Here is a 12,358-nt window from a genome sequence, read left to right on the forward strand (position 1 = left end):
ACCATTTCCAGAGCGACAAAAAAGGGTATTGTCCTAGGATCAACCTTCATGAGCTTAAAAGTTGGATGATGGATCCAGGTGTCTTGCAGGAACTGGTGGCGTGTTGGGGGCGCCTGTGAGGAAGATATGTTTATTTCCCACCTTAATCATCAATTGTAGAGATATAACAGGTGGCGCCAGGATCCAGGAGCTTTGGCTTTGCACACCTTCCTTCCGGACTCGAGTGGGCGGGGAGGACCACCCGGACTCGAGTGGGCGGGGAGGACCAAACACATCTTTTCCTCCTTTGTCAAGGTCACAATGACGGCAACCCTGTTTAGGAGGCAGAGGGTGAATCTGGTGCTGTAAGACCCCTTTGGAGAGTTAAAGTTTGGTCTCTAGTTCTTGTGGAACTTTGAGATTTTCTAATCCTTCTCCCCCTTTTTCAAGAATTTCTGCGGCACAGTCAAGTACACACACTCACCAGCTGGTCTCACAAGGCCTCCGGCAGCTCATGGCCTGGCGGATTTCATAAGACGCTAATCAAGTCCAGGCATTTTGTAACAGGCTCAGGGCCTCACTAGCAGGCCTTGGTCGGAAAGCACCGATATGTGATACAGACATACTTGGAAGAGAATATTAGTTTATATCGGCAAGATATAGATCCCATGGGGGCAGACCATTTCCATATTCTGAATTACTTGACTGAGCAGACCATTGCAGGGCTGGCATACAGGTCTGTAATCACCTTTAAATCCACCATTTCTGTGGAACACCTCCCCCTCAAGGGGATGATTTAGTATAGTTGACACTTTCTGGTTTACAAACTTTTCAGGGATATTCTCCTTTCTAAGTCTCGAGGTTACAGGTATTTTACACTCTGAAATGTTAATTCAGTTCTCAAACTTACTTTCTTGGCCCAATACCTATTTCCTTCCTAGGAAGGCGATTCTCATCTTCCATAAAAGGGTTGCATATGTCAGAGCCCTTGATCTCGCTGGAAAACTACACATTCTGAAGGGAGTCATTTTTTACCATAGCCAGACTGAACCAGTCATATATCCACATAGTCTCTCACTTGAAGTCTGACCACAATCCAAAACTATGTGGTTTGATGCCTTTCGTAATATGAGAATAAGACATCGGAGTGAGTTATTCAACTTTTGATTTGCATTAAAAAGCCCTTTGGAGCAGTTTCTACACAAATCTATTATGAGATAGGTAAGGTGAGCTATGTTGGAAGTTGGGATTGACTTCGCTTTTTGGATATCATTCCGCCAGATGCACAATGGCACCTAAAGCCTTTGTTTTTGAGAAGTACACTGGAAGAGATCAGAAAAGTGGCAGAATGACCTGCAGAGACGACCTTCAAGAACTTTTATTTAATCGGGTAGAAGGAATAGCTTCTCTGGTGGTAAACTAGTATAAACATGGACTCCGATTCTGGCACTAAATAAAACATTTCCTCGAATCCATGACAACATTAACATTTTATTGAAAACACTAACCAGGGCTTTTAGAGGACCCGATCTAAGTTGTAAGGTAGAAGTAGAATGCCTACGATTCTTTGATCAGGGGTAATATTTACTTCTTAGAATGCACTGTCTTGTCCTAATGGTGCTTATGTTAACAGGTATCAATTACTTGTAGGTTGCTTTCGGCTGCAGTGCAGAAGGAGTAATAAGGTGTGGACGGAGACCTCAGAAGCTCTTCAGTTTACATGAAGAAAAGAGCAAGGTCAAAGGAAGGAGAGACATGGTAACAGTGTGCAAGACACGAAGACTAAAGACAGATTCAGAAAGATAAGCTGCTAGCACCAGATGGCTGATGAATGTGTAGTTTGACTACTTAAATAACCACAAAACAGGCACAGGATTCAGAATGCCAATAGTCGCACTTTCTATGAAGTCTAACCTGAGGTTCTCACTATACAGTGGCCACAGTAATATGGGCAGAAAAACATGACAGAAGAAATAGCATGTTGCCAGTTTTCTATGCTTTTAAGGAAAAAGGAAAAAGTAGCCAAATCGCAAAGGGAAAAGTTGGAGGCTGCAATATACAAGAAGATGGGAAGGGCGCTCTAAGATTCAACGGTTCCAGGGCAATGAAATAATAGCTAGAAAAAAAGCAGTGAACCTTACTGCAATTTGTGGTTCTGAAGTGCCTTTCTGGTTCTGAAGTACCCAGGATAAAACTATCACTGCTAAATATGAGCTTGTAGGAAAAAAGATTGTAGTTACTGGGATACAACCAATACACCAGTCAATCACAGATGAATGCCGGTGCCCTGCTAACAAAGGTTCTATATACTAATAAAGATACCACCACGAAAGTAGACTGGCATTATGAGAAAAATGCATGATTTTCAAGATGAGAGACATGAACCAAAGCTGAATATATTATTCTGCGAGACTGAAGTACTCTGTGCCATTACCCAGAAAATCTCATTTGCTGAAATTTATATTCAGAAAAAAGGCCTAGTCATTAAACCATATTTATAAATTCCCACACAAATGAACGCAAAACTGGCTCATGAGGCTGTGCCAAGTTTTAAAATAAGCAGCATTGCATCCACACCCCAAAAGGAAAGAGAGTGATTACAACTAGATTCAAAAGCAGAGTTCTGTAAAAGAAACGTTTCTTACCTTTAGAGTTTCTTTAATCTTTTCCACTACTCTTCCCTGCAAGGATGGGTCACATAGGATGTAGTCTGGGGCAATGCATGTCTGTCCACAGTTGGCATATTTGCCCCAGGTTATCCGCCTTGAAACAAACACAAAACAACATGCAATAATAGCGACAGATTTTCAGTGTCTCTTGAGAAATCACATAAAATTAAGACTGTTAACTAGCTCCAGGTACTTTTTCGAGTTCCTCTAGTCTAGAGACTTCGGAACAGCGTCCACAGTTAAGAGACCAGTAACTGTTTACAAACTTTAGCAGAGGAAATACTGTCCATTTAGACTGTTTCCTGACACCATTCCCAATTCTATTTATAAATAACAACATACAACTATGAAATCAGTTATCAAAAGCAAACAGTTCCAGATTACTTATTTAAATGGTCTTTTTTCTTGTGCTAATTGGCAGAAATGGTTCACAGATCAAACCTCAGACAAAGAAATCCAGAAATGTAACTTTCTTGACTGAATAGGAAGTGATCAGACAAGAAGGGATTCAGTTTTCCAACAACCGCATAAACATGACAACTTTGCTCCTTAGAATAAGAGTCAATCTCTAGAGTTGTGTGAAACAATAGACAGTTATTTTACTCAGTCAGTTGTGCAGATTACTTTCACCAAGATGCAGAGAATAGAGAGACGGGCGTTTTCAATAAAAAGGTATTATTTATTGAACAGTCTTTCTTCTCGTGCAAGAGAAATGAATTGCCACAATTGCAAGACTAGTTATTATAAAAAGTGCGTACAGTAAAATGAGTATAGCGAAATAATACTGTAAAAGCATTGATATGGTTTCTTAGCCATACAATGGTTTAAAATGAATAAAATATATACATTCATATATATACATTCAGCTAACGTACTCAACCGGTGCTTCTAACTACGCCTACCCCAGTGTACCTGACCTAAGCCTAATACTTGGGAGGGAGTAAGTAGCAGTTTTAGTTAAGTTGGTTTTGCCAAGGTTTGCTTCAAGAATTCTCTCTAAGGGTTTAGTCAACACCATACCTCTGAAATAGAATGTTGGAGGTCTTGTATCTCCTTCCAGGACTCGATATCCCAGTCACTCGCAAGAGTAGGCTGGAAACGCCGGAGCTGGATTTTCTCGGCAAGAGAAAAGACAGCATCTTTCTCAGCGCGTCAAGCAGGAGGAGGGGCAGCGTCCCTGGGCAGCTTGCATCTGCTGGGCTCTGCAGGGGACAGCTGTTCTGCTCCTATGTTCACCACACCATCGCTATCATCGATGTCGTTGAGGCAGCGTTTGCTTAAGGCAACGTTGGTAATATTTATACCTGAAAGGGGCCTTGTTTGACGTAAGTTTTTGGACATAAGACGTCAATAAAGATGTCACTAGGAAGTGATCGTCTCTCAGTGCTCATTAGAGTTCTATTACTAATCAAAACATAGCAAGCGGGGCTTTCCCAGGTTGCTGAGTTTTATCTTGTTGAAGAACTCAGAGTGTAATCTGGGAATCTTAGATAGTGGCTTCTGCCGTGTCATTTGCTCTAATGAGCTGCAGAGGAAGAGATTCTGAAATGTGGCTCTGATCGTGTTAGGCCAGAGACGAGTTTCTGAAATATCGCTCTTGATCGTTTATGCCATTATAGGGGTATAACTGGATTATAGCCGTATAGGGGCATAAGGACATAGTATTGATCGGGGTCCTAGATTAGAACACAACACCCACTCCACGAATTTATGTCCATCAAATTACTAAACACTATAGCAATAAGATGCATGTGTAACATTGGCCACCCCAAAATACATATCTGCATTTGAAATGGCGTATTTGAAATACATGGAAATATTGGTACTGTACGTCTTTAAGCATAGAAATCATTCGAAATTATAGCATATGTAATCAGTGAACGATTTTGAAAAAAATTACACATGAAATATCTCTTTGTACAGAAAAGGCGGCGAGATAATTTCATCACATAGAAATGCATTTGCTGTTACATGTGCTAGAGGCTGATGTAAAGTTATTATGTCTCTAGATTTACCTAAAAATAGAAGTTCTGTTCTTTATGAATAGGTCTACTTTAAGCAAAGAATTTTTGTGCCAGAAAAAGGTAAATATTTTGAAAAAATGTTCAATTAAAAAAAAAAACTTTTTCTTGGTGAACGGGGGAATAGAGTTCCAACGCTTTTCAGTAGTTTTTGTTTATCAAAACTGAAGGCCGAATTCAGAGTTCATGGGAACGCTGTGCGTCGGAATGCTTTTCAAAAATTATTGTTTCTGTTCGGGGGAGAACATCATATCAGACAGGCTCTCAAAGAATTGGTCTACAAAATCAGGTGACAGTTCGACCAAGTTCGATAATGCTGTAACTTGGCAGGTGTGAGAATGATTGCTATCATCAAAGTCTGGATCAGCAATGCTCACAGAAGGTCGTACCTGGGTGATGTTGCTTTTATTTCTCGCTCCACTGTTACCACCTAGTCGTAGCACAGGAGTCTCAACGAATGCCGTCATCAGGATTGGTAGCCGCTGGGGACAACACAATGCGTGAGCCATTACAGGACTTAGCAAAGTATCGATATCCATTGGTACTGCTGATGGAAGTGCAAGACAGGTGTTCAACACGCACTCATCTCCGCATAGCATACATCGAAGCACAGGTAAGATGCAGCTCTGCCATATAGGTCTGAATGAAAGAAACCAGGTCATGTTCAGATCTCTCAGCCTGGCCAATCCAAGGACACTAGTTATTCGGTCCCGGTAGCGTATTGCTAGGATTGTTTCTTCCATCCCTGCCGGAGTCATGTCTGAGTTTTGGCTTGCCATATCGGAGCAGGAGGGTCAAAAATAAAATGCCTGCTACAAGTCCCAAAAGTAGGGGTATGCCGCCAAAGACTGAATGGACAAAATTAGGAATGATTCCCAGAATTGTTTTGAATGGTGTTAACAGTCCCGAAAAAATGGTCTTAAATACGCTTGGGATGCCTATGGCACTCGACATGTTAAGAATTTGGCTACGCATTTCAGTGAAATATACGGGCAATTTGTTGATAAAAGGTCATGAATCTCTGATGTTGTCATTGCAACTAGGAGATCATACGTCTCTTTTGATGACGTGATGAGCACTGTTGTCTGCAAAAGCACAGACTTCATTCTGCTTAAAGTATCAATTTGTATAGAAGAGACATTCAAACAAGGCCATACGGGAGTCTCCGTGTCTCCAGGGCCGTTTGGAAACAATGCTTGCATACAGCATTTGACCATGGAAGTTACACATACGAGATATGCTTTCCCTGGCAAAAGGCCGCAACAGCTGTGATCCGTTATTAGAATGTAACTCCCGTTCGAGAGCTGCTTAAAGAAAGGCTCTATCTGCGTTGCAGGTGTGACATGTTGGTGGCATGAAAGGTTGTTTGAATTTCCTTCACAGGCTCCGTGTAAATTAATACCTTGGCACAAAAGTATACCGCTTAGTGAATGTTTGCAGTTTTCACCACTAAGAAATACATTTTTGTTGCTGTCACTATAGCATGTGTGTGTGTATGGTAATTTCCATGCTGACTTAATGTACCCTTTACCCAAACGTTCATATCGGCCAGTCGGTATGTATTCAAGGCAATTTTTAAATCGGAAAGTTGTTATCGGAATTGTGATAATCCTGTGAATTATCCATTCAATGACTGGACTTTCTGACATTGTCAAAGGTAATCTCTCAAGTTTTTCGATGCTCAGGATTGTATAGTCCGCTCCTTTCTGTCCCAAGCTGATTTGTTTATCAGTAAGGTTAAAGATGGAAAACAATGACGTTGTGTTGATTAAACGCCATGGCACGTAGCCTGAACGAAGATTTTGCAGCGTCCAGCCTAACTGTACAATAGAACGCAATTGCGACTGGCCATGCTGTAACATTAGCAAGTCTTTGTCTATTATATCTATGGCAGATGATACAATACTGTCCAGTGAATATATTCTGGAGGACAGAGTCATTAACCCATTGTCCACAACAGAAATTGATTTTTCTAAATTAATACGATCAATTTCTCGTATTTTTTCAGCTGTTTCAATTTGTGTGACTTTCCAAGCCTCGTTGTAAGCCGCATATATACTGGTCGCTATGAAACGTTTTTGACGCTGTTTGCGAGGTCCCAGAATGAAATCGCACAAATCAGCACTATCTTTAAGTAAAGATAAGTATTGCTTAATTTCTGCCAGTGTGGATGATTCTAGCCATTCGAGGCACAGTTTCCCTACACTGTATGTTGTTACTATCCCTGGATGTTGTCTCTGGGAGTATCTAGGGTCTGGTCTGGTCATTGCTAACCCCTGTGTTTTATTCAGGAATCTATCTTGACAGTTGTTTGTGTCAGTAGGCCAGATTAACCACTTTTTCCAATCAGGATGTGTTCTGTTTAGATGTAAAAATTTTGATACGTCTATTTCAATATCTGTAGTTGCATTATCAGGTATTGGCTTTGGAATAGACGGTTTGTTAAGGTCTTTAATTTTAGCTAGGCCAAGACAGGTTGTTTGTTGAATTGGGTCATTTAAGAACATTATTTGTTCTGGGATCATGCAGGCTCGAAATAATGCTGCTATGCCTTGTACCTGCCAATCTTTCGTACCCCAGATCGTTTTTGTCTCAATGGTATTTTTCCAAAAATCAAAACCAAATGTCATCATGTTTTCATAAAATGCTTCTGAATATATCAATTTAGTGTTTGTCAGCATTGTTTTCAACCCTGTTTTATCTAACAGCTTATAATAAAACGTTTCTGCATCACTGGTGTTAAACCCTGAGAAGTACTGAAATTTCTCATAGAATGTTTTCAAACTGCTTTTAGGTGGAGTAGCACAATGCTCCCATTGGTTATATTTAAAAACATTTCTAGGTTGTGCAGATTTATGTAAGTAATGATCCCCATAATGTGAGAAGCAGTACATCTGTTCATAACTAGACAAACCTTGTAAATAATCATGTTCTGTAAATCTTGCTGACAACACTAAATCAGACATCATATTATTAATACTTTCAAAATCCCAATCATCAGAAAATGTACTTGGTTTTACAAAGTCACTTAAGGAAACCTTGAACTGGTGAGGATATGTCAGGATTTCGACCGGACCATATATTTCATAGTCAGTTTTGTCCCATACTACCCCCCCGGTATTGGAATGGCTGTGACATTTACTGTTGACAGTTCTCTTTTCTTTACGTGGGATGATCTGTGTGGTTTGAGGACTAAGTTGATGTTCTGACTTGCTGTGTCCATTGAACTGTATTTTCCTTCAATACATTTTCCCAAACAAAGTACCATGATGAGCCAAAGCAGGAGGAAAAATACCCCTAGTCCAAACCAGAACTCTAACCAGGGAGATATAAGGTAAATTTCCTTCAGTTGATGAAAGAGTTATGTTGCTTTTTCTTTAAAAGTCTTTGTTTCTGGCATCACTTCGGCGTTGCTTTGATCCTCAGAAAAGTTGTCGAAGTTAATGAAGTAACCAGAGGCAGTTCTGTCAATTGTTGGAATTGTTCTTTCAAATTTGTCTTTCGGTAGCACATTCTGATGCCACGTCATTGTTGACTGGTGTTTCTTGACGAACTGTTTCAATCTGTGTTCCGAGTGGCACGAGTTCCATGGCATTATTGCATAGTCCCTCTCTGTGCACTGCAGGCTGATCGAATGTGATTAGTCTTTCAGTTTGAACCTCTTGGATTGTTGCAAGTTTGGGTATTCTGTTGTTTCTCGGGAGTCCACTGGGCCTACTGTTGATTATAGGCCACATGCTTGTGGTTTTACCAGGTCGATTGATACAACTCTGTTCTCCTTTTTACCAGCAAGGGGCGGTAGTACTACTGATCTTGTTCCGTTGATTGCAGGTACTGCTTTTCTGTAAGAAGGCCCAAATTCCTTCTTCACCGCTATTTTTTCTCTGACTAGATCCCCAATCTTTGGAATCCAGACAGGCCTTGCTGGGGCTGGTGGTGCCCCGTCAGTGGTAGCTGGCTGTTGCTTTAACTTTATGTTGCTTAAGGATTTTCTTGTTTCATTCAAGTCCTGTAAAAAGCCAAACGGTCTTTGATGTCAAAGTCTTTATTCTTATCTTTTACCACTGATACCTGACTATCTAAGTCCTGAATGTACATTCTAGTTCCGAACAATAGTTCGTATGGGCTGAAACCTTTTAGAGAATTTCTTGGCAAATTGTTAAGACTGATCTGGACACTTATTAAATGTTTGACCCACCCATCACCCGAACCTAATACCTTCACTGTTATAGATTGCTTTATGTCCCGGTTTTTTCTTTCCACTACACTGTTCCCTTCGGGGTGTGATGGACAAGAGTATCGCAAGCCAACGCCCATGCTGGCCATGGCCTCCTTATAAGCTCGAGAGCTGAAAGCAGGACCCTGGTCAGAATGGAACATGGCAATTGCGTATGTGCCGATAAAGACTCGCAGATCTTTTATAACCGTTCTGGCATCAGCCGAGCGCTGGGGCCACATCCATATAAATCTCGTACAGGAATCCACTGCGACCATGATATATTTATAGTTGCCGTCCCTTTGTAGGGGACCACAGTGGTCCAGGTAAACACATGCAAATGGTTTATCTGAGATGAGAAGGGGTGTCTGCGCTGGTCGTTTTACTGTTGATACTTTCATTCTTTGGCATATTTCGCATTCTAATACATACTTCTTAGTTTGTATTCTCATGCGAGGCCACCAATATCTCTGTTTTAATAGTGATGTTGTTGCGGAAACGCCAGCGTGTGCAGAAGCAAGCCCTTCGTGTGCCGCTTTGATTAGTCCTAACCTATGTTCCATGTTTGGAATTACTCTATCCCCCACTCCAGGGATTCGAGCAAAAGGAACATTATTCGTATCTGTTAAGTATAAGTACTTTTCTGGCAAGCCTTTTGGGAGTGTTTTTTTATCATCTTTTACTGACGCACTGACAGCTTGTAGAATGTCGCTGTCTATTTTTGTTTGTGACCGAGTAATCGCAGCTACGGAAGCCGTTTGCACAGCTGCCTTCGCGGCTTCATCAGCCAATGAATTCCCTGCAACGTGAATGCCATCACGTTGGTGACTCAGAGAGTGTATCACGTGAGTCTTTTGTAGTTCTTTCTGTAAAAGAACTACCTGTTTCCAAAGCATTTTATGCTTTATTGTGGCACCTGTGTCATCTTTGTAATCATTTTGAACCCAGCTCTGTAACTTGTTGTTGTACGAGTTGACGCAAAAATGCGAATCGTACACGATTAGTGTAGGGAATTCATGTTCTGCATTTTCAAGCACCATCTTTAAAGATCTGATTTCAGCTCTCTGAGCCGAACAGTTTCTTACTGATTCAGTTTTTGTTATTTTCGGTCTGAATTTACCGCACAGCCAGCGACCTTTAATAATCGCGCAGGGTGCATCGTAGGATTTGTTCTCTACGTTTAAATGCTGTACGAATCTGTCTGTATAGATTATACAGGCGTACTGTGGGAGAGGCAGAAGTTCGATTGGCAGAGGATATTCTTCTTCATAAGTCAAATTATTCAGTTTTTCGAATTGCGGGGCGAAATAGTATTTCACATCTTCCGCTCGAAGAGAATTTACACACTGTATCCATTTCGGACCCAGTGACACTGTAGGCAGGTTTACTGGGCTGAATAGCGCCTCAAAGGCGGATTCCGCTGTGAGAACATTAATCCTTTTGCCGTGTGCTAGTTCCCTTTCATTCGCTAGTGCAGTTTGTACTGCTTTCACAGTATTTTCTGTGAGACTGAATGCTTTTTCTGCTTGTGTGTACAAGTGTGATTTGTAAGCAATTGGTACCTTTTCTCCCTCATTAGAGGTCAGGTACGTGAATCCGCATCTTCCTGGGATGACTCGGATTACAAGATTTCGTGTGTTGTCACGTGTATCTAATTTTGTTTTTGCTAACATGTCTGTTTGCAGTGATCTCAAAATTTCTGTGTGTTTTTGAGTCCAAGTGATTGGTTTAAAATCAGGTTTAATTAGTTCGTAGAGAGGTTTAACCCTCTCCGCATAATTTAAAGTGTAAGTTTACCGAAATTCAGGAAACCTAGAATCGATTGTAAGTTCTTCAGCGTTTTTGGTGCTTGGAGTACAGCGCACTTCTCTAAAAAGTTGTCCGCTAGGCTTTTTCCTTCACTTGATAATTCGTATCCTAAGAATGGGCAATTCGAGACTTTTTAAAGTTGAATTTGTAACCCTCTGCTGCGAACCCAAGTATTATGGTGTTCACTCTTTTCAAGTGAGTCTCCAAGTCGTCGTCTGTAAGATAGCTATCATCTACATAAGATAATGCCTCATCATCATACATTTGTAGTAACTCTGTTACTCTGGCTGAAAATAGTCCTGGGCTGTTCTTGAATCCCTGTGGGAGCCTCCAGAAATTTTTCTGAGACCCCATTACTGAGAAAGCGGTCAAGTATCTGCTTTCTGGTGCAATGTTTTGACAAAAGAAACCATTTGATATGTCTAATGTCGTTTTATATTTTTTCCTAACTATGTTATTCATTATTGCAGCACTATGCGAATTTTGTACTGCAAATGTTTTGCAACATGCATTAAGGTGTCTGTAGTCCAAAACTAGACAATATGAATCGTCCGGTTTGGAGACAGGAAACAAGGGATTGTTCATTTGAGAGGTGCATGTTTCAATCACCCCCTGATATTCAAGTTGATCTAATATCACCCTGACTTGTTTTTTAGCTTCTTGCCAAATGGGATACTGCTTTTGTGCAGTCGGTTGACTTTTTAACTGGATTTTGTGAGGAGGAGAGTCCTCATCCCATCCTACATGATTTTTATTTAATGCTGGTGCCTGGGCTACTGCCCATTTCCTTGCATATATATATTTAGTGTGAATCGGAATGTGATTCGAGAAGGCAGGCATAATCATTTCTTCGCCACGAGGGCACTCCCTGACAAACTCTGGGGGCCAATCTTTTTCAGCTAACAGAATGTCATAGCCTTTTGAGAGTTTATCCCAAAATAGACCCTTTATTTTCCTAGTCTTATCACCCTCTATACGCAGTGTTATTTTGTATATCTTATGGGGCTCGCTAACTCTGGTGTCAGCAGTTTCTACTTGAATGTATTCATTCGTTTCCACTGTCTCCAGATGACTCACCAGGATCTTGCGAGCTATGGTGATTTCTGCTGCACTGTCTAGCATTGTCTGTGCCCACTCCCCGTTTTTCACCTGTGTCCTCAGTATTCTCGGCATGTTCGATTACTCTAATACTGGCTACCTTCTTTCTTGGAAATTGAGATTTTTTACTTTGAGCAGGTTCCTTGTCTTTGGACTTGGTGTGCTCTCCTGGGTCTGACCGTCCTCTTCTTTCCGATTTCTGCGAAAAAGATCGAGAGGGACGTGTATCAGTACTTTGATATCTATCAGGCTTCTTCAAATTATCCCTATTTCTAAGGTTATATCTTTTCTCAGAGGGCTCCCTCTGGGGAGACTGGTGTTCTCGAGTCAGAGTTCTTTCCCTCCGTCGAGGAGACCCTCCTCTGGACTGGAAAACTTTTTCTTTGGGAGTGGATTGTTTTTTTCCATCCCAGCTCTTTTTAGGAGTATTAGAATTATTTTTAATAAAGAATTTCAGGGTTTTCGAGCAGTTGGGGCTTTACTGGTTTTCCACCCAAGCTGTCTCTACCTAGTTCTTCATAACATTTTATATAATTCTGGCAAGCTCAATTGGTTGATCTGTTATC

At 41.0% G+C, this 12,358-nt stretch overlaps 1 protein-coding gene across 2 annotated transcripts in view; it reads right to left on the reverse strand.

Annotated features, from left to right (window-relative positions):
- The window catches only part of ALDH3A2 (aldehyde dehydrogenase 3 family member A2), a 391,270-nt gene that overhangs the window by 206,029 nt on the left and 172,883 nt on the right, over window positions 1-12,358 (reverse strand). For both annotated transcript variants that reach the window (XM_086955006.1, XM_086955005.1), the window contains exon 5: window positions 2,625-2,742. In XM_086955006.1, coding sequence (XP_086811132.1) covers window positions 2,625-2,742 — 118 coding nt within the window. The remainder of the gene's footprint in view (window positions 1-2,624; window positions 2,743-12,358) is intronic.

Source organism: Lissotriton vulgaris, chromosome 2_1 (assembly GCF_964263255.1).
Source record: "Lissotriton vulgaris chromosome 2_1, aLisVul1.2, whole genome shotgun sequence".
NCBI lineage: Eukaryota > Metazoa > Chordata > Amphibia > Caudata > Salamandridae > Lissotriton > Lissotriton vulgaris.